Raw genomic sequence first — 22,469 nt, forward strand, 5'->3', positions numbered from 1 at the left:
TGTTATGCTTTCTTTGTATTAATATGTTGGCTCCAGGTTAGATCCTCAGGGATACTGACACCCAGGTTCTTGAAGTTGCTGTCATTCCACTTCTAGTCCCTCTATGAGGACTGATGTGTGTTCCCTCACCTGACCCTTTCTGAAGACCACAATCAGTTCTTTGGTCTTACTGACGTTGAGTGCAAGATTGTTGATGCGACATCACTCACATCACTCAACTAGCTGATATATTTTGCTCCTGTACTCATCACCATCTGAAATTCTGCCAACAATGGTTGTATCATCAGCAAATTTATAGATGGCATCTGAGCTGTGCCTAGCCACACGGTCATGAGTGTAGAGAGAGTAGACCAGTGAGCCAAGCACACACCCCTGCCAATATCAATTATCAGAGAGGTGGAAATGTTATTTCCAATCTGCATAGGTTGTGGGTCTTCCAGTTAGGAAGTTAAGGATCCAGTTGCAGAGGGAGGTACAGAGGCCCAGGTTCTGGAGCTTTTCAATCAGAACTGTAGGAATGATGGCGTTAAATGTTGAGCTCCAGTCAATAAACAACATGCTGACATAGCTATTTGTATTGTCCAGGCCAGGTGACAAGCCAATGAGATTACATCCACCATAGACTTATTAGGCGATAGGCAAATTGCAGTCGGTCCAGATCCTTGCTGAGATCGGAGCTAATTCTAGCCATAACAAACCTCTCAAAGCACTCAGTCACCGTAGATGTGAGTGCTGCTGAACAGTAGTTGTTAAGCCACCTCATACTACTCTTCTTGGGCACTGGTAAAAACAGGTGGGAACTTCTAACTGTAGCAATGAGAGACTGAAAATGACTTTGAACAGCTGGAAATGGTGGTACATATTGGTACTAATGACATAGGTAGGGAAAGGGAGGAGGTCCTGAAGAGAAAGTATAGGAAGTTAGGCAGAAAACTGAAAAGCAGGACCTGCAGGATAATAATATCTGGATTGTTGCCCGTGCCACACCAGTGAGGGGAAGAATAGGATGATCTGGCAGATGAATGTGTTGCTGATGAACTGGCGCAGGGGCATGAGGTCAGATTTCTGGATCATTGGGATCTCTACAGGACAGTAGTATGACCTGTACTAAAAGGACAGGTTACACCTGAACCCGAGGGGTACAATATCCTTGCAGGCAGGTTTGTTAGAGCTGCTAGGGAGGATTTATACTAATTTGGCAATGGGATGGGAACCAGAGTGATAGGACTGATATACAAGTAGATTGATGCTGTGTGTAGAAGACTGTGGGGAAGAAAAGGCAGATGATTGGGCAAAAATGTAGTCAGTCGGATGAGTTAAAGTGTAATAAGGGAACAAAATTGAAAAGGGTGACAAAAACAGAACTGAAGGTGTCATATTTCAATGCATGCAATATACAGAATAAACATAGAAACATAGAAAACCTACAGCACAATACAGGCTCTTCATCCCACAAAGCTGTGCTGAGCATGACCTTACTTTAGAAATTACCTGGGGTTACCCATAGCCCTCTATTTTTCTAAGCTCCATGTACCTATCCAGGATTCTCTTAAAAGACCCTATTGTATTTGTCTCCACAACGGTCGCCGGCAGCCCATTCCATGCACTTACCACTCTCTGCGTAAAAAACTTACCCCTGACATCTCCTCTGTACTTACTTCCAAGCACCTTAAAACTGTGCCCTCTCGTGTTAGCCATTTCAGCCCTGGGAAAAAGCCTCTGACTATCCACACGATCAATGCCTCTCATCATCTTATACACCTCTATCAGGTCACCTCTCATCCTCCATCTCTCCAAGGAGAAAAGGCTGAGTTCACTCAACCTATTCTTATAAGGCATGCTCCCCAATCCAGGCAATATCCTTGTAAATCTCCTCTGCATCCTCTCTATGGTTTCCACATCCTTCCTGTAGTGAGGCAACCAAAACTGAGCACAGTACTCCAAGTGGGGTCTGACCAGGGTCCTATATACTGTAGCTGCAATGTTACCTCTTGGCTCCTAAACTCAATCCCACAATTGATGAAGGCCAATGCACCGTATGCCTTCTTAACCACAATATGGTAGACGATCTTGTAGCACAGTTAGAGATTGGCAGGTATAACATTGTGGGCATCACTGAGTCATGGCTGAAAGAAGATTACAGTTCTTTACAGTTTACACATTGTATCAAAAGGATAAGCAGGTAACCAGAAGGGGTGGTGTAAAAACTTTAAGTAAAAACTGAAATCAAATCCTTAGAGGTGACATAGGATCAGAAGATGTAGAATCCTTGTGGGTAGAGTTAAGAAACTGCAAGGGTAAAAAAACCCTGATGGGAGTTATATAGGATGTGGGATACAAATTACAATAAGAGATAGAAAAGCATGTAAAAAAGGCAATATTTAAGATAGTGGTGGGGAATTTCCATGTGCAGATAGATTGGGAAAATGTGGTTGGTGCTGTAGCCGAGGAGAGGGAATTTGCAGAATGCCTACAAAATGGCTTTTTAGAGCAGAATGTAGGAATGTGGGAATGCTGCTCACTGGGGAATCAGCTGTTCTGGATTGGGTGTTGTGTTAAGAACCAGATTTGATTAAAGAGCTTAAGGTCAAGGAATCTTTAGGAGAAAGTGATAGACATCAGTTTGAAAGGGGGAAGATAAAGTCAGATATATCAGTATTACAGTGGAGTAAAGGGAATTACAAAGACCTAAGAGAGGAGCTGGCCAAAGTTGATAAGAAGGGGACACTAGCAGGAATGACGGCAAAGCTGGAGTTTCTGTGGGTAATTTGGAAGGCGCAGTTTAGGGACGTCCCAATGATGAAGGAGTATTCTAAAGGCAGGATGATACATCCATAACTGACCAGGGAAGTCAAAAACAGCATAAAAGCAAAAGAGAGGGCATATAGTAGAGCATAAATTAGTGGGAATGAGAAGGGGGCAACTAAGATAGCCATAGGGAGAGAGAAGGTGAAATACGAAGGTAAGCTAGCCAATAATATAAAAGCAGATACAAACAGTTTCTTCAGAGTAAAAGAGAGGCAAGAGTGAATATTGGACTGCTGAAATATGTCGTTGGAGAAGTAGTAATAGGGGACAAAAGAAATGACCAACAAACTTAGTAAGTGTTTTGCATTAGTCTTCAATGTGGAGGACACTAGCAGTATGCCAGAAATTCAATAGTATGAGGGCAGACGTGAGTGCAGGTGGTATTATTAAGGAGAAGATGTTTGGGAAGCTGAGAAGTCTGAAAGTAGCTTAGACACCTGGACCAGATGGACAACACCCAAGGGTTCTGAAAGAAGTAGCTGAAGAGGTTGTGGAGGCATTACTAATGATCTTCCAAGAATTACTAGATTCTGGAATGGATCCAGAGGACTGGAAAATTGCAAATGTCACTCCATTCTTTAAGATGGGAGGGAGGCAGAATAAAGGAAATTATAAGCCAGTTAACCTGACTTCAGTGCTTAGGAAGATGTTGGAGATCAGTATTAAGAATGAAGTTTTGGGGTACTTGGAGGCACATGATAAAATAGGTTGTAGTCAGCATGGTTTCCTGAAGGGAAAGACATGCCTGACTCATCTATTGGAATTCTTTGAGGAACTAACAGGGAAAGATAGACAAAGATAGTCAGAGAGTCAGTGGATATTTGAGCAAAACACACAAAATGCTGGAGGAACTCAGCAGGCCAGGCAGGTTCAATGGAAAAAAGTAGAGTTGACATTTCAGCCCAAAACGTCAACTGTACGTTTTCCATAGATACTGCCTGGCCTGCTGAGTTCCTCCAGCATTCTGTGTGTGTTGCTTGGATTTCCAGCGTCTGCAGATTTTCTCTTGTTTGTGGTCTGTGGATGTTGTTTACTTGGAATTTCAGAAGGCCTTTGACAAGGTGTTGCACATGAGGCTGCTTTTTCTCTCTTGAGATATTGCAAGTGTTACTTACTTTGATAATTTTGGATAATAATAATAAAAAGATTTGTAAAGAAAAGAGGCTGCTTAACAAGATAAGAGCCCATGGTATTACAGGAAAGATAGCTCCATGGATATATGATTGGCTGACTGGAAGGAGTCAAGAAGTGGGAATAAGGGGTGCCTTTATTGGTTGGCTGTCGGTGACTAGTGATGCTCTGCGGGGTTTGCTATTAGGACCACTTTTTCCACATTATCTGTCAATGTGTCAATGACATGAATGATGGAATTGATGGCCTTGTATCTAAGTTTGCAAATGACATGAAGATTGGTTGAGGGAGTGTTGAAGATGCAGGCTGTCAGCAGAAGGACTTAGACAGATCGGGAGAGTGGGCAAAGACTTGGTAGGTGGAATATTGTATAGGGAAGCCTGTGGTCATGCACTGTGGCAGAAGGAAAAAAGGTGTAGAATATTTTCTAAATGAGGAGAAAATTCAAAAATCGGATGTGCGAAGGGACTTGAGAGTTCTTGTGCAGGATTCCTTAAGACTTAACTTGCAAGTTAAGACAGTGGTAAGGAAGGTATTAACAAATACAATGTTATTATTGTAAGCAGTTTTTTTTCAGATACAGAAAGTGTAAAAGAGAGCTGAGAGTGGCTATCGGACCACTGGAAAATGATACTGAGGAGGTAGTGGGGGGGGGGTGGGAAACAACGAAATGGCAGACAAACTGAATAAGTATTTTATATCAGCCTTCACTGTGCAAAACACCAGCAATATGGTATAAGTTCCAGGTGTGAGGGGTCATGAAGTGTGTTAAGTTCTCACTACAAGGGAGGAGGTTCTTGGGAAACTGAAAGGTCTGAAGTTAGCTACATCACCTGGACTAGATGGTGTACACCCCAGGGTTCTGAAAGAGGCGGCTGAAGGCATCAGTAATGATCTTTCAAGAATTACTAGATTCTGGAATAGTTCTGGAAGACTGGAAATTTACAAATGTCACTCCACTCTTCAAGAAGGGAGAGAGGCAGAAGAAAGGAAATTATAGGCCAGTTAGACTTACCTCAGTGGCCATAAGACCATAAGACATAGGAGCAGAATTAGGCCATTTGGCCTGTCGAGTCTGCTCTGCTATTCAATCATGGCTGATTCTTTTTTTTCTCCTCCTCAACCCCATTTCCTGGCCTTCTCCCCATAACCTTTGATACCATGTCCAGTCAGGAACCTATCAATTTCTGCCTTAAATACACCCAACAATCTGGCCTCCACAGCTGCATGTGGCAACAAATTCCACAAATTCACCACCCTCTGGGTAAACAAATTTCTCTGCATTTCTGTTTTGAATGATCACCCCTCTATCCTGAGGCAATGCCCTCTTGTCCTAGACTCCCCCACCATGGGAAACATTCTTTCACATCTACTCTGTCTAGGCCTTTCAACCTTCAAAAGGTTTCAATGAGATCCCCCTCATCCTTCTAAATTCCAGTGAGTATAGACCGAGAGCCATTAAACATTCCTAATATGATAACCCTTTCATTTCTGGAATTATCCTTGTGAACCTCCTCTGGATCCTCTCCAATGCCAGCACATACCTTCTAAGATGAGGAGCCCAAAACTGTACACAATACTCAAGGTGAGGCCTCATCAGTGCCTTATTTTTAAAGCACACCAGTGGTTGGGAAGATATTGGAGACGATTGTTAAGGATGTGGTTTCGGGGTACTTGCAGGCTGTAGTTAGCACTGCTTCCTCAAGGGAAAGTCTTTCCTGATACATCTGTTGGAATTCTTTGAAGAAATAACAAGCAGGATAGACAAAAGAGCGTTGGTTGATGTTGTGTATTTGGATTTTCAGAAGGCCTTTTACAGGGTGCCACACATGAAGCTGCTTAACAAGCTATGAGCCCATGGTATTACAAGGAAAGATTCTGGCATGGATAAAGCAGTAGCTGATTGGCAGGAGGCAAAGAGTGGGAATAAAGGGAGCCTTTTCTGGTTGGCTGCTGGTAACTAGTGGTGTTCCACAGGGGTTTGTGTTGGGACCAATTATTTTTATGTTATATGTCAATGATATGGATGATGGAATTGATGGTTTTGTTGCAAAGTGAAAATGGGGGACACCTCCCTCTCCCTTACTAGGGGGAGAGAGAACCTGTAGTTTGTTGAATGCTGGATCAAATGCGATAGTCTTTGGGGTAACTGCAAGGTCCGTGTCTTTGCTATCGCGTAGCTCACGCTTGTGCTCAGTAACAGGTGTGCTTTTTTGCCGGGGGTGGGGGAGTGGGGATCGTTGACTCACTGCCACTTATGCGTGGGAGGGCGGAGCTAGGGGAACTTTGGGGTTCTCATTTTTAACTGTCGTTCATTCTTTGGGACACTTCTCTGTTTTTGTGGATGTTTTGCAAAGAAAAAGCATTTCAAGATGCATATTCTATATATTTCTCTGACATTAAATTGAACCTGTTCAAAGTTTGCAGAAGATATGAACATGTGGAGGGGCAGGTAGTTTGAGGAAGTTAAGAGGCTATAGGAGGACTAGACAGATTAGGAGAATGGACCAAGAAATGGCAGGTAGATTATAGTGTTGGGAAGTATATGGACATGCACTTTGGCAGAAGAAATGAAAAGGTTGACTGTTTTCAAAATAGAAAGAAAATACAAAAAATTGAGGCATAAAGGAACTTGGGAGTGCTTGTACAGGATTCCCTAAAGGTTAATTTGCAGGTTGAGTCTGTGATGAGGATGGCAAATATGATGTTAGCACTTATTTCAAGAGGACTCGGGAGAGGTTCCGGAGGATTACAAGGTTACAGATGTTTTTCCCTTATTCAAGAAAGAGAGTAGAGATAGATCAGTGAGTCTTACTTCAGTGGTTGGTAAGTTGATGGAGAAGATCTTGAGAGGCAGGATTTATGAACATTTGGAGAGGCATAATATGATTAGGAATAGTCAGCACGGCTTTGTCAAAGGCAGGTCGTGCCTTACGAGCCTGATTGAATTTTTTGAAGATGTGACAAAACACATTGATGAAGGTATAGCAGTAGATGTAGTGTATATGGATTTCAACAAGGCATTTGATAAGGTACCCCATGCAAGGCTTATTGAGAAAATAAGGAGGCATGGGATCCAAGGAGACTTTGCTTTGTGGATCCAGAACTGGCTTGCCCACAGAAGGCAAAGAGTGTTTGTGGATGGGTCATATTCTGCATGGAGGTCGGTGACCAGTGGTGTGCCTCAGGGATCTGTTCTGAGACCCCTACTCTTCGTGATTTTTATAAATGACCTGGATGAGGAAGCGGAGGGATGGGTTAGTAAATTTTCTGATGACACGAAGGTTGGGGGTGTTGTGGATAGTGTGGAAGGCTGTCAGAGGTTACAGCAGAACATTGATAGGATGCAAAACTGGGCTGAGAAGTGGCAGATGGAGTTCAACCCAGGTAAGTGTGAGGTGATACTTTTTGGTAGGTCAAATATGATGACAGAATATAGTATTAATGGTAAGACTCTTGGCAGTGTGGAGGATCAGAGGGATCTTGGGGTCCGAGTCCATAGGACACTCAAAGCTGCTACGCAGGTTGACTCTGTGGTTAAGAAGGCATACGGTGCATTGGCCTTCATCAATCGTGGGACTGAGTTTAGGAGCTGAGAGGTAATGTTGCGGCTATATAGGACCCTGGTCAGACCCCATTTGGAGTACTGTGCTCAGTTCTGGTCACCTCACTAAGGGAAGGATGTGGAAACCATAGAAAGGGTGCAGAGGAGATTTACAAGGCTGTTGCTTGGATTGGGGAGCATGTCTTATGAGAATAGTTGAGTGAACTCGGCTTTCTCTCTTTGGAGTGACGGAGGATGAGAGGTGACCTGATAGAGGTGTACAGGTCACTGCAGATATCACTAACTCTCCCTCAGTGCCTGCTGTTAACCCTTGAAATGCTGCTCCTGCATCACCACCGTTACTGAGCATAAACCCTTTGGAGATGAGGGATAGTGAGAAGGGAAGACCCTGCATTTGTATGCTGGGAGGTTCCTGCATTAGGCTGCAGCGAGGGCCCTGTGTTATGGCACAGGGATGGTCCTATGTTACTCCACACGGAAGGCCATGTGTTATGCTGTAGGGACGGTCTTGAGTTACGCCACAGGGAGTGTCCTGTATCACACGACGGGGAGTGTCCTGTGTCACACTGCAGGGAGTGTCCTGTGTCATGCCACAGGGAGTGTCCCGTGTCACGCCGCAGGGAATATCCCGTGTCACGCTGCAGGGAGTGTCCCGTGTCACACCACAGGGAGTGTCCCGTGTCATGCCGCAGGGAGGGTCCTGCATTGGGCTACAGGGAGGGGCGTGTGTTACGCTGCAGCATGTCTGTGTTGTGTGATGACCACTCGTTTATTTGTCTTTTTCAGAGTCTGGGCTCCGCAAACAAGAAGGAGTCTCTGCAGGAAAGGTAATGCCATACAAGTGGATCTGAGAGTGCGTCCCCTCCACCAACCCCCAACTGGCTCGGTACTGAGTGATGGGGAGACAGGGTACTCTCTGGTGGGGTATGATAGCAGGCACAGTTACGAGGGTTATGGGAAGTTTCAGTGTCAAAGTGACCGTTACCATGGCGGTTGGGTCACCTGCAGCTCCAGTTGTGCTCAACAAACAATGGCAGGGATGGATATTGGACCGCTGGGTCTAGTAAAGGGGGACAAATACATTGCAGAGGAACTTAATAAGTATTTCGTATCAGTATTCACTGTGGAAGAATCTGGCAGAATGTCAGACATTTGAGAGTGTCAGGGGGCAGAGGTGGTGTCATTGCTGTTACTAAGGAGAAGGTGTGTGGGAAACTGAAATTCTGAAGGTGGATATGCACGTGTACCTGATGGACGACATCCAGGGTTCTGAATGAGGTAGCAAAAGAGACTGTGCAGGCATTAGTAATGATCTTTCATTAAACCACTAAGAAGGTAGGAGAATAGAAGGTGGGATAATAAATCGGGCATGATGGAATAGTAGTGCAGACTCAATGGGCTGAATGGCCTAATTCTGCTCCTATGTCTTGTGGTTGATCTCACTGCCACTGATGTTTGACTGGAATATGTCCCTCTTGTAGTGGGCTACTCTGTGTTCCTGCACCCAGAGATTACAAGGTGTGAGACCACTAAAGCATGCAGATGAAGGGTCACTGTGTCAGCTTCCTTTGCACCTCTGTATGGTCTGCGTCACCACATCTTCCCTCCAAGGCGGGTGTAGGGGTGTAGGGCTGTAGGAACTTCCTGAAACCGTTGATCTCAAGAGATGCACTTGTAAATGCCAAGTGAGTTTAAATAGGATTAGCAGCTGGAGTGGATCAAATGTCAAAGCACTTGGATGTCAATGGGTGGCTGAGGGAATGTTGCTGCTTCATTGCGTTGCTCATTACTTTCCACAGCCAGATTATCAGCTACACTGCAGTGTCAACTCAGTTCGCAGATTCAAGCTGTAAGATTGTCACTGAGAGGAGCTGCTGTATCTGTGCCTGAGTTTTGCTGATTATTTTATTTAGGGATACAACACGGAACAGGCCATTTCAGCCCTTCGAGCCACACAACAGCAACCCACTCATTTAACCCTAGTCTAACCACAGGACAATTAACAATGACCAATCACTCTACCAACAGGTGTGGCTTTTGAGTGTGTGAGGAAACCGGAACACCCAGAGGGAACTCACCATATGACCATAAGACATAGGAGCAGAATTAGACCATTCAGCCCATCAAGTATGCTCCGCCATTCCATCATGGCTGATCCCGGCTCCCACTCAACACTATACACCTGCCTTCTCGTCAAACCTTCTGACGCCCTGACCGATCAGGAAATGATCAACTTCCACCTTGAATATACGCACGGACTTGGCCTCTACTGCAGTCTGTGGCAGAGCATTCCACAGAGGTTGGAAGGAAGTTGAATTCAGATCTGGAAAATTGAAAAAGAAACATAATATTGGAATGATTTCAAGTGATGGAAAAGAAGGGATGGATATCTTGAAAAAAAGGAACAAAGTTTTCAAGGTATTGTTTAAATATGAACTGGAACAGGTGCCCTCCATCAATCCCATTAAATGAACTACAGAGCTAAAAGCGGCCATAGGGAATATAGATTGAGCACGTACTTTAGGAGGAGGGAAAGTGTTAATCATTTGTAAGGGTAAAAAGCAGTGTGAGAAGGCATTACTTGGCAGAAAGATAGTACCTATTTTGTCTAATGAAAATAAAGGTGTTAGGCTGTTATATCAGGTGTTCCACTGGAGATTTCGATAGAAGAGGTTAAATCTCATTTATCGGGAAGTAAGGTTACGGAGGTAAAGAGATTGCAAGTAGTCAGAAATGGGGAAAGGATGGATAGTTTTTCTGTATTGATATGTTTTGATGAAGTGAAGCCCCCTGACAAAGTTAATTTGGAGTATGTTAGTTATAATGTTCGAGAATATATTCCACCCCTGCTTAGATGCCCTAACCTAACCCCTCCCCCTCCAACTTTCAAATCCCTTACTCACTCTTCCTTCAGTTAGTCCTGACGAAGGGTCTCGGCCTGAAACGTCGACTGCACCTCTTCCTACAGATGCTGCCTGGCCTGCTGCGTTCATCAGTAACTTTGATGTGTGTTGCTAAAACATAAAAAGACATCATTTTGGTATTCAATTGCCCTTTCTGAAAGCATTCGGAGTATGAAAATTGCGTTCCTAGTTCCTCTATCCTCAATAAACCCATATTGCAGAGTCCTGTCGAAGGGTCTCGGCCTGAAACGTCGACTGTACCTCTACCTAGAGATGCTGCCTGGCCTGCTGTGTTCACCAGCAACTTTGATGTGTGTTGCCATATTGCAGTTTATAAGTTTCTGGCCTTAATTTGTTTTCAATTTGACTCAGAACAATTCTCAACAAAATCTTTATTATGTGACTCATAAGACTGATTGTTCTATAATTTTCGCAAGCAATAGTTCCAGGAATTTTTGGCAGAGTTGTAAATACTGATTTCAAGAGATCGTCAGGCAACACACCAGACTCTTATATACCATTAAGCAATTCAAAAAAAAATCTCTGCCCAGATCTTCTAGGGCTTGTATCATTTCCACTGAAATTTCATCAGGTCCAGTGGCTTTACCATGTTTCATGCTTTTCATTGCTTTAGTTATTTCTTCTTTGCTAATAGGTGGGCCATAATTAGGGTGTTTAATATCTGGGGGTTCCCTTGTATTATCTTCAAAAAGCTGCTCTATATACTGAATCCACCTCTCACATACTTTATCTAGATCTGTTAGTATGGTTCCGTCTGCTAATCTTATAGTCATAGTCATACTTTATTGATCCTGGGGGAAATTGGTTTTCGTTACAGTTGCACCATAAATAATAAATAGTAATAGAACCATAAATAGTTAAATAGTAATATGTAAATTATGCTAGTAAATTATGAAATAAATCCAGGACCAGCCTATCGGCTCAGGGTGTCTGACCCTCCAAGGGAGGAGTTGTAAAGTTTGATGGCCACAGGCAGGAATGACTTCCTATGACGCTCTGTGTTGCATCTCAGTGGAATGAGTCTCTGGCTGAATGTAGTCCTGTGCCCACCCAGTACATTATGTAGTGGATGGGAGACATTGTCCAAGATGGCATGCAACTTGGACAGCATCCTCTTTTCAGACACCACCGTCAGAGAGTCCAGTTCCATCCCCACAACATCACTGGCCTTATGAATGAGTTTGTTGATTCTGTGTGGTGTCTGCTACCCTCAGCCTGCTGCCCCAGCACACAACAGCAAACATGATAGCACTGGCCACCACAGACTCGTAGAACATCCTCAGCATCATCCGGCAGATGTTAAAGGACCTCAGTCTCTTCAGGAAATAGAGACGGCTCTGACCCTTCTTGTAGACAGCCTCAGTGTTCTTAAACCAGTCCAGTTTATTGTCAATTCGTATCCCCAGGTATTTGTAATCCTCCACCATGTCCACACTGACCCCCTGGATGGAAACAGGGGTCACCGGTACCTTAGCTCTCCTCAGGTCTACCACCAGCTCCTTAGTCTTTTTCACATTAAGCTGCTGATAATTCTGCTCACACCATGTGACAAAGTTTCCCACCATAGCCCTGTACTCAACCTCATCTCCCTTGCTGATGCATCGAACTATGGCAGAGTCATCAGAAAACTTCTGAAGATGACAAGACTCTGTGCAGTAGTTGAAGTCTGAGGTGTAAGTGGTGAAGGGAAAGGGAGACAAGACAGTCCCCTGTGGAGCCCCAGTGCTGCTGATCACTCTGTCGGACACACAGTGTTGCAAGCACACGTACTGTGGTCTGCCAGTCAGGTAATCAAGAATCCATGATACCAGGGAAGCATCCACCTGCATCGCTCTCAGTTCTCCCCCAGCAGAGCAGGGTGGATGGTGTTGAATGCACTGGAGAAGTCAAAAAACATGACCCTCACAGTGCTCGCTGGCTTGTCCAGGTGGGCGTAGATAGGGTTCAGCAAGTAGACGATGGCATCCTCAACTCCTAGTCGGGGCTGGTAGGCGAACTGGAGGGGATCTAAGTGTGGCCTGACCATAGGCCGGAGCAGCTCCAGAACACGTCTCTCCAGGGTCTTCATGATGTGGGAGGTCAATGCCACCGGTCTGTAGTCATTGAGGCCGCTGGGGTGCGGCGTCTTCGGCACAGGGACGAGGCAGGACGTCTTCCACAGTATAGGAACCCTCCGGAGCCTCAGGCTCATGTTGAATACATGGCAAAGTACTCCACATAGCTGAGGGGCACAGGCATTGAGCACCCTGGTACTGACACCATCCGGTCCTGCAGCCTTGCTTGGGTTGAGACATTTCAGCTGTCTTCTCACCTGTTCGGCCATGAAGCCCACCATGGTGGTTTCGTGTGGGGGAAGGGTATAGTCATGAGAGCAGGGTGGGGGACTGTGAGGAGGGGTAGGAGGGGAGAGTGGAGTATGTATTGGTTGGGGGCCGACAACAGATGGCTCATGTGGGGGATGAGCAGGGGTCACAATGTCAAATCTGTTAAAGAACAGGTTAAGTTCGTTGGCCCTGTCCTCACTGCCTTCAGCTCCTCTGGTCCTAGTTTGCCGAAACCCAGTGATGGTCCTCATCCCCCTCCAGACCTCTCTCATGTTGTTCTGCTGGAGTTTCCACTCAAGCTTCCTCCTGTACCTGTCTTTAGCCTCCCTGATCCTGGCTTTCAGGTCCCTCTGTATTGCCCTCAGCTCCTCCCTATTTCCATCTCTAAACGCCCTCTTTTTAGCGTTCAGGATGTCCTTAATGTCCTTTGTCACCCATGGCTTGTTATTTGAATAACAAAGGACAGTTCTTGTCGGAACATTGCAGTCCACTCAGAAGTTAATGTAATCATGTAGAGGATGTTTTCTTAATTCCAGTAACTTCCTTGTGCATTTCTTTGCTGTTGTTAATATGGCCTTCTACTTCATTGCATTTTTGGGTCAGCCATTCTTCCTTTGCAATATTGCACAATTGTCTGGTCTGTCTGTCTAGCTCTCTGTATTGTACTTCGTTATTCTTCACTAGCCTTCTTTGATCCATCAGGTCTAGAATTTCTTTGTTTATCCACCCCTTGTTGGTGTGTTGGATTTCTTGTACTGAGATTATCTCCTCTGCTGATTGCTGTATAGCATATTTAAATCTGTCCCAAATAGGTGTTGTTTTGTTTTCATTGAGGTGTTCTTCTACAGCTGTTTTGAATTGTTGCTTAAGTATGCTATCATTTTTAAGTTCTCCCAACATATACTCCTTTCCCTTTTTTCCATATTTCAGTTTCTTAAATTTTGTTTTGATGGTAGCTATTACTGGATGGTGATCTGAACCACAGTCTGCTCCTGGGTAGGCTTTAGAATTTGTGATATTATTTCCAAAGTGTGCATTGATGGTAATGAAATCTATTTGATTCGTTGTTCTATCTCCAGGGCTAATCCAAGTAGACAATCTACGTGGATGGTTTTTATACCAAGTATTGATGATCACTTGGTTGTTTCTGACACACCAATCAGTAAACCTTTCTCCATTTTCATTATTCTCCCCTAATCCAAAAGGTCCTATGATGTTATCAACCCTTTCCTGTCCAACTTTGGAGTTAAAATCTCCTATGACTAGTTTTATATCCTGAGACTTACTTTACTGGTATACTTTACTAGTCGATAAAATGAAGTTTGTGATGTTCATAATGGATGTGGTGAATTCTTCTGCTCAGACATCTACTTGTACTGAGAAAATTAAAATTATTGTGAAAGACGTTGAGAAGTATCTGGGTATAGCAGGTGCTATATGGGAAGCTGTAAGTGAAGCTCTGATAGGTGGGGTATCTGTATTTCAGTCTCCCTGTGAAGGTACAGAATGGGCATTAGAATATTGCAGAGGAATACAAGAAGCCTGATTTCCAATGGTCAAGACTTTAAGAAGTTTGTTTCTGAAATATCAGATCCACTTGATGATATATGTATTCAGGAAACCTGGTTGTTACACATTTAAGTTTTTCTTTGCAGGATTATACTATAATTAGGCATGATAGACAAGTTTTATAAGGAAAGGGATAGGACATAGAGTTGTGAATGTAAATGAGGTACTTGCAGTGGAAGTATTTGATTCAACAGACAGGGGCATTAAAGTGGTAATTTTTTTATCACCCTTGTGGAAAGCTCTCGATTGATTTGCTGGAAGGCATATATAGTTAGCTCACTAAGGGTTGTATGGTGTGGGGATTTTAGTGCACATGGTTCACTGTGGGATTTTTCACAGAATGATGGTTTGATTGTGGAAGAATTTTTTAGATATTTCACATCTTGTGTGTCTTAATGATGGGAGGAGCATGAGATTTAATGTGCATAATGATTCTGAAACTGCTACAGATTTGACTTTAGTTTCGAACATTCTGGCTGGAGTGAGTGAGTGGAATGTCATGGGAGGTGAAACATTGGTAAGTGATAATTTTCCTATATATATAAGCTTGAGTTTGGATTTATATAGGAGATAGGAGACCACTTTTAGGAGGTGGAATTCTGCTAAAGCAAAATGGGAAAGGTTTAAGGTTTTATGTGATGAACATCTATCAGGGCTGAATGTTGAGGATAATGTGGATTTCTGCAATGAAAGGTGATGTCACATTATTCATAAAACTGCAGTGGAAGTGCTTCCTATTAAAAGGGGCATTAATAGGAGAAAGGCTGTACCATAGTGGACTGAGGTGGATGCAGAGGCAATGAGGGAGAGAAATAAGGCATTTAGGAAAGTTAAGAAGTATCACTCTCTGGGTAACCTTGTTAAGTATAAAAGGGCACAGGCCGTGATGAGGAAGGTAGTGAAGGTTGCAATAAAGGTTTACTGGAGGTCATATTGTGATAATATTGGAAAGGATATTAATCTTGGAGATGTTTGGGGAATGATTAAAAAAAATGGGGGGATTCATAGGGCTAGTAGCATTCCAGTATTGATTAAAGAAGCTAATACAATTGTTACCGAAACAGAGAAGGTTGAGTTACTGGCTCATTCATTTGCTGCAATTCATAATTAAGATCATTTAAGTGAAGAGTCTGACACAGTGATATTAAGAAAACAACCTCTCCCTCAATGTCACAAAAACAAAGCAGCTGGTTGTGGACTACAGGAGGAATGGAGACAGGCTAACCCCTATAGACATCAATGTATCTGGAGTTGAGAGGGTGAGCAGCTTTAAGTTCCTCAGCATACACATCACCGAGGATCTCACGTGGTCTGTACATACCAGCTGTGTGGTGAAAAAGGCACAGCAACACTTCTTTCATCTCAGACGGTTGCAGAAGTTTGGTATGAGTCCCCACATCCAAAGAACTTTCTACAGGGGCACAATTGAGAGCATTCTGACTGGCTGCATCACTGCCTGATATGGGAACTGTACCTCCCTCAATCACAGAATTCTGCAGAGAGTGGTGCGGACAGCCCAGCGTATCTGTAGATGTGAACTTCCCACTATTCAGGACATTTACAAAGACAAGTGTGAAAAGCAGGCCCAAAGGATTATTGAGGACCCGAGTCACCCCAACCACAAACTGTTCCAGCTGCTATCATCTGGGAAATGGTACCGCTGCATTAAAATCAGGACCAACAAGCTTTGGGACAGCTTCTTGCACCAGGCCATCAGACTGATTAATTCATGCTGATACAATTGTATTTCTATGCTGCACTGACTGTCCGGTTGTACATACTATTTATTACAAATTACTGTCAATTGCACATTGCACACGTAGATGGAGACGTAACGTAAAGGTTTTTACTCCTCATGTATGTGAAGGATGTAAGAAATAAAGTCAGTTCAATTAAACAGTGTAGGGATAAGGCTCTAAGTGTTTACCCTGATGTGTTGGAAGCTGGCTCTGGCAATGATAGTATTAGTGATAGAAGCATAGAAACATAGAAGCACAATATGGGCCCATCGGCCCACAATGCTGTGCTGAACATGTACTTACTTTAGAAATTACCTAGGGTTACCCATAGCCCTCTATTTTTCTAAGCTCCATGTACCTATCCAGGAGTCTCTTAAAAGGCCCTATTGTATCCACCTCCACCACCGCCGCGGGCAGCCCATTCCACCCACTCACCACTCTCTGTGTAAAAAAACTTACCCCTGACATCTCCTCTCTACCTACTTTCAGGCACTTTAAAACTGTGCACTCTCGTGTTAGCCATTTCAGCCCTGGGGAAAAAGCCCCTGACCATCCACATGATCAATGCCTTTCAACATTTATACACCTCTAACAGGTCACCTCTCATCCTCTGCTGCTGCAAGGAGAAAAGGCCGAGAACACTCAACCTATTCTCATAAGGCATGCTCCCCAATCCAGGCAACATCCTTGTAAATCTCCTCTGCACCCTTTCTATTGTTTTCACATCCTTCCTGTAGTGAGGTGACCAGAACTGAGCAGAGTACTCTCAGTGGGGTCTGACCAGGGTCCTATATAGCTGTAACATTACCTCTCGGCTCTTAAACTCAATCCCACGGTTGATGAAGGTCAATGCACCGTATGCCTCCTTAACCACAGAGTCAACCTGTGCAGTAGCTTTGAGTGTCCTATGGGCTCAGACCCCAAGACCCCCCTGATTATCCACACTGCCAAGAGTCTTACCATTAATACTATATTCTGCCATCATATTTGACCTACCAAAATGAACCACCTCACACTTATCTGGGTTGAACTCCATCTGCCACTTCTCAGCCCAGTTTTGCATCCTATCAATGTCCAGCTGTAACCTCTAACAGCCCTCCACGCTATCCACAACACCCCCAATCTTTTTGTCATCAGCAAATTTACTAACCCATCCCTCCACTTCCTCATCCAGGTCATTTATAAAAATCATGAAGAGTAAGGGTCCCAGAACAGATCCCTGAGGCACACCACTGGTCGCCACCCTCCATGCAGGATATGACCCATCTACAACCACTCTTTGCCTTCTGTGGGCAAGCCAGTTCTGGATCCACAAAGCAAGGTCAGCTTGGATCCCGTGCCTCCTTACTTTCTCAATAAGCCTTGCATGGGGTACCTTATCAAATGCCTTGCTAAAATCCATATACACTACATCTACTGCTCCACCTTCATCAACATGTTTAGTTACATCCTCAAAAAATTCAATCAGGCTTGTAAGGCATGACCTTGCCTTTGACAAAGCCATGCTGACTATTCCTAATGATATTATGCCTCTCCAAATGTTCATAAATCCTGCCTCTCAGGATCTTCTCCATCAACCTACCAATCACTGAAGACTCACTGGTCTATAATTTCCTGGGCTATCTCTACTCCCTTTCTTGAATAAGGGAACAACATATGCAACCCTCCAATCCTCTGGAACCCTCCCATCCCCATTGATGATGCAGATCATTACCAGAGGCTCAGCAATCTCTTCCCTCGCCTCCTACAGTAGCCTGAGATACATCTTGTCCGGTCCCGGACACTTATCCAACTTGATGCTTTCCAAATGCTCCAACACATCCTCTTTCTTAATGTCTATATGCTCAAACTGTTCAATCTGCTGTAAGTCATCCCTACAATCGCCAAGATCCTTTTCCGTAGTGAATACTGGTCCTATTCTCTCACATCTTATCCTCTTGCTCTTCAGATACTTGTAGAACGCCTTGGGGTTTTCTTTAATCCTGCTCACCAAGGCCTTCTCATAACCCCTTCTGGCTCTCCTAATTTCATTCTTAAGCTCCTCTCTGCTAGCCTTATAATCTTCTAGATCTCTATCATTACCTAGTTTTTTGAACCTTTAGAAAGCTTTTCTTTTCTTCTTGACTAGATTTTTAGCAACCTTTATACACCACAGTTCCTGTACCCTACCATCCTTTCCCTGTCTCATTGGAACGTACCATTGCAGAATATCCCTGGACATTTGCCATTTCTGCTGTACATTTCCCTGAGGACATCTGTTCCCAATCTATGCTTCCAAGCTCCTGTCTGGTAGTTTCATATTTCCCCTTACTCCAATTAAACACTTTCCTAACTTGTCTGTTCCTATCCCTCTCCAATGCTGTGGTAAAGGAGATAGAATTGTGATCACTATCTCCAAAATGCTCTCCTACTGAGGGACCTGACACCTGACCAAGTTCATTTCCCAATACCAGATCAAGTACAGCCTCTCTTGTAGGCTTATCTACGTATTGTGTCAGGAAACCTTCCTGAACACACCTAAGAAACTCTACTCCATCTAAACCCCTACAGTTGTGGAGGATGAAGGATGTTGAGTTTTCTTTGTGTGAATTTGAGAGATCTATTAATGGTATAGGTCAGACGGCTCCAGGAAAACATGATATATGCTATAGTATGGTTAAACATATGGCTGACAACTCTCAAGATAATATTAAAATTTTTGAATGATATTTGGAATTTAGGCTATCTTCCCTTCTCACGGAAAATGGCAGTAGTCGTGCCTATTCTAAAACCTGGAAAACCCCCATCGGATTCTTCCAGTTATAGACCAATATTATTAACGTCCCATTTGTGTAAACTTATGGAACGTATGGTAATAGAGCGGTTGAATTATATTTTGGAAAAACTAGGTGATACGGACATGAAAGGCATGGAGGGTTGTGGGCTGAGTGCGGGTCGGTGGGACTAGGTGAGAGTAAGAGTTCGGCACAGACTAGAAGGGCCGAGGTGGCCTGTTTCCGTGCTGTAATTGTTATATGGTTATAGCGTTTTATCCGAGTGGATTTCAGAAGAGTAGAATGACATTGGATTCAGTTTTATGTTTCTAAGATATATTAGGAAAGCACAGGTAAATAAAGAAGTTGTAATAGCAACACACATCAAAGTTGCTGGTGAACGCAGCAGGCCAGGCAGCATCTATAGGAAGAGGTACAGTCGACGTTTCAGGCCGAGACCCTTCATCAGGACTAACTGAAGGAAGAGTTAGTAAGAGATTTGAAAGTGGGAGGGGGAGGGGGAGATCCAAAATGATAGGAGAAGACAGGAGGGGGAGGGATGGAGCCAAGAGCTGGATAGGTGATTGGCAAAAGGGATGTGAGAGGATCATGGGACAGGAGGTCCGGGAAGAAAGACAAGGGGGGGGGGAACCCAGAGGATGGGCAAGAGGTATATTCAGAGGGACAGAGGGAGAAAAAGGAGAGTGAGAGAAAGAATGTGTGTATAAAAATAAATAACGGATGGAGTACGTGGGGGAGGTGGGGCATTAGCAGAAGTTAGAGAAGCCAATGTTCATGCCATCGGGTTGGAGGCTACCCAGACGGAATATAAGGTGTTGTTCCTCCAACCTGAGTGTGGCTTCATCTTTACAGTAGGGGAGGTTGTGGATAGACATGTCAGAATTGGAATGGGATGTGGAATTAAAATGTGTGGCCACTGGGAGATCCTGCTTTCTCTGGTGGACAGAGCGTAGGTGTTCAGCAAAATGATCTCCCAGTCTGCGTCGGGTCTCGCCAATATATAGAAGGCCACATCGGGAGCACCGGATGCAGTATATCACCCCAGCCGACTCACAGGTGAAGTGTTGCCTCATCTGGAAGGACTGTCTGGGGTCCTGAATGGTGGTAAGGGAGGAAGTGTAAGGGCATGTGTAGCACTTGTTCCGCTTACAAGGATAAGTGCTAGGAGGGAGAACGGTGGGGAGGGATGGGGGGACGAATGGACAAGGGATTCACGTAGGGAGTGATCCCTGTGGAAAGCAGATGGGGGGGGAGGGAAAGATGTGCTTAGTGGTGGAATCCCGTTGGAGGTGGCGGAAGTTACTGAGAATAATATGTTGGATCCGGAGGCTGGTGGGGTGGTAGGTGAGGACCAGGGGAACCCTATTCCTAGTGGGGTGGCAGGAGGATGGAGTGAGAGCAGATGTGTGTGAAATGGGGGAGATGCGTTTGAGAGCAGAGTTGATGGTGGAGGAAGGGAAGCCCTTTTCTTTAAAAAAGGAGGACATCTCCTTCGTACTGGAATGAAAAGCCTCATCCTGAGAGCAGATGCAGCGGAGATGGAGGAATTGCGAGAAGGGGATGGCAGGGTGAGAAGAGAAATAGTCCAGATAGCTGTGAGAGTCAGTATGCTTATAGTAGACATCAGTAGATAAGCTGTCTCCAGAGATAGAGACAGAAAAATCTAGAAAGCGGAAGGAGGTGTCGGAAATGGACCAGGTAAACTTGAGGACAGGGTGAAAGTTGGTGGCAAAGTTAATGAAGTCAACGAGCTCAGCATGCGTGCAGGAAACAGCGCCAATGCAGTCGTCGATGTAGCGAAGGAAAAGTGGGGAACAGATACCAGAATAGGTTTGGAACATAGATTGTTCCACAAAGCCAACAAAAAGTCAGGCATAGCTGGGACCCAAACGGGTGCCCATGGCTACACCTTTAGTTTGGAGGAAGTGGGAAGAGCCAAAGGAGAAATTATTGAGAGTAAGGACTAATTCCACTAGACGGAGCAGAGTGGTGGTAGAGGGGAACTGGTTAGGTCTGGAATCCAAAAAGAAGCGGAGAACTTTGAGACCTTCCTGATGGGGGATGGAAGTATGTAGGGACTGGACATCCATGGTGAAAATAAAGCGGTGGGGGCCAGGGAACTTAAAATCATCAAAAAGTTTCAGAGCATAAGAAGTGTCACAAACATAGGTAGGAAGGGATTGAACAAGGGGGGATAAAACACAGTCGAGGTATGCAGAAATGAGTTCGGTGGGGCAGGAGCAAGCTGAGACAATGGGTCTACCTGGACAGGCAGGTTTTTGGATCTTGGGTGGGAGGTAGAAACGGGAAGTGCGAGGTGTGGGAACTATAAGGTTGGTAGCGGTGGATGGGAGATCCCCTGGGCGGATAAAGTTGGTGATGGTGCAGGAGACAATGGCCTGGTGCTCCTTGGTGGGGTTATGATCGAGGGGTAAATAAGAGGAGGTATCAGCAAGTTGCCTCGGCAGGGTAGAGGTCAGTACACCAGACAGCAACAGCGCCCCCCCCCCCCCTTTATCGGCGGGTTTCATAGTAAGGTTAGGATTAGTGCGGAGGGAGTGGAGAGCAGAGCGTTCGGAAGGAGTGAGGTTGGAATGGGGACGAGGTGCGGTGAAGTTGAGACGGTTGATGTCCCATCGGCAGTTAGCAATAAAGAGATCCAGAGCAGGCAGAAGACCAGAGCGGGGTGTCCATGAAGAGGAGGAGGGTTGAAGACGGGAGAAGGGGTCATAGGTGGGGGTGGAAGAGTCCTTGCCGAAGAAGTAGGCTGGAAGACGGAGCCGGCAGAAGAAGAGTTCAGTGTCATGGCAAACGCTCCCCTTCCCCCTCCTCCTTTCTTTCTCCCTGGGCCTCCTGTCCCATGATCCTCTCATATCCCTTTTGCCAATCACCTGTCCAGCTCTTGGCTCCATCCCTCCCCCTCCTGTCTTCTCCTATCATTTCTGATCTCCCCCTCCCCCTCCCACTTTCAAATCTCTTACTCACTCTTCCTTCAGTTAGTCCTGACGAAGGGTCTCGGCCTGAAACGTCGAATGTACCTCTTCCTAGAGATGCTGCCTGGCCTGCTGCGTTCACCAGCAACTTTTGTGTGTGTTGCTTGAAATTCCAGCATCTGCAGATTTCCTCGGAAATGCCAGTGTGTGTTTTTTGTGCCTAAATTACAGGTAACAACAAAGAAACACCTTACTTGCTATTTTTCAGTCTAAAGTGTAGAACTGGTTGCCATCATTTTGGGCTTTCAGTGCGTGAAGGAAATCTGTCCTTGCAAAGTTATAATTTGTTCAGATTCTTCTGTTTTTGCTTTGACTGGTCTTAAAACAGGTTGTTCTAGCAGTAGTTCTGATTTACCGCTGGAAGCTCTTCAAACTTTATTTCATATTCAAAGCATTGGTCTGCATGTCCTCTTCATAAGGATCCTGCACATAGAGGCATTGAGGGGAATGAGCGGGTTGATTGTTCGGGCCAAAAAGCTGTTAAGAGTTATTCTGTGGACATAGATCTTCCACTTAGCAATTCAGAAGCTAAGGAGTTGGTGGGCTAAGAATTAAGGGATTATGGGAAGGCCTGTGGTGTAACGGGCATAAGGGGAGACATCTTTACAGAATACATCAAACTATTGGATTGGGGTAGACAAG

At 44.7% G+C, this 22,469-nt stretch overlaps 1 protein-coding gene across 1 annotated transcript in view; it reads left to right on the top strand.

The window, feature by feature from the left end:
- LOC140202461 (uncharacterized) overlaps positions 1-22,469 on the top strand; it is a 349,311-nt gene that overhangs the window by 295,466 nt on the left and 31,376 nt on the right. The window contains exon 5 of the mRNA XM_072267325.1: positions 8,291-8,331. Coding sequence (XP_072123426.1) covers positions 8,291-8,331 — 41 coding nt within the window. The remainder of the gene's footprint in view (positions 1-8,290; positions 8,332-22,469) is intronic.

Source organism: Mobula birostris, chromosome 9, assembly GCF_030028105.1.
Source record: "Mobula birostris isolate sMobBir1 chromosome 9, sMobBir1.hap1, whole genome shotgun sequence".
Lineage (NCBI taxonomy): Eukaryota > Metazoa > Chordata > Chondrichthyes > Myliobatiformes > Myliobatidae > Mobula > Mobula birostris.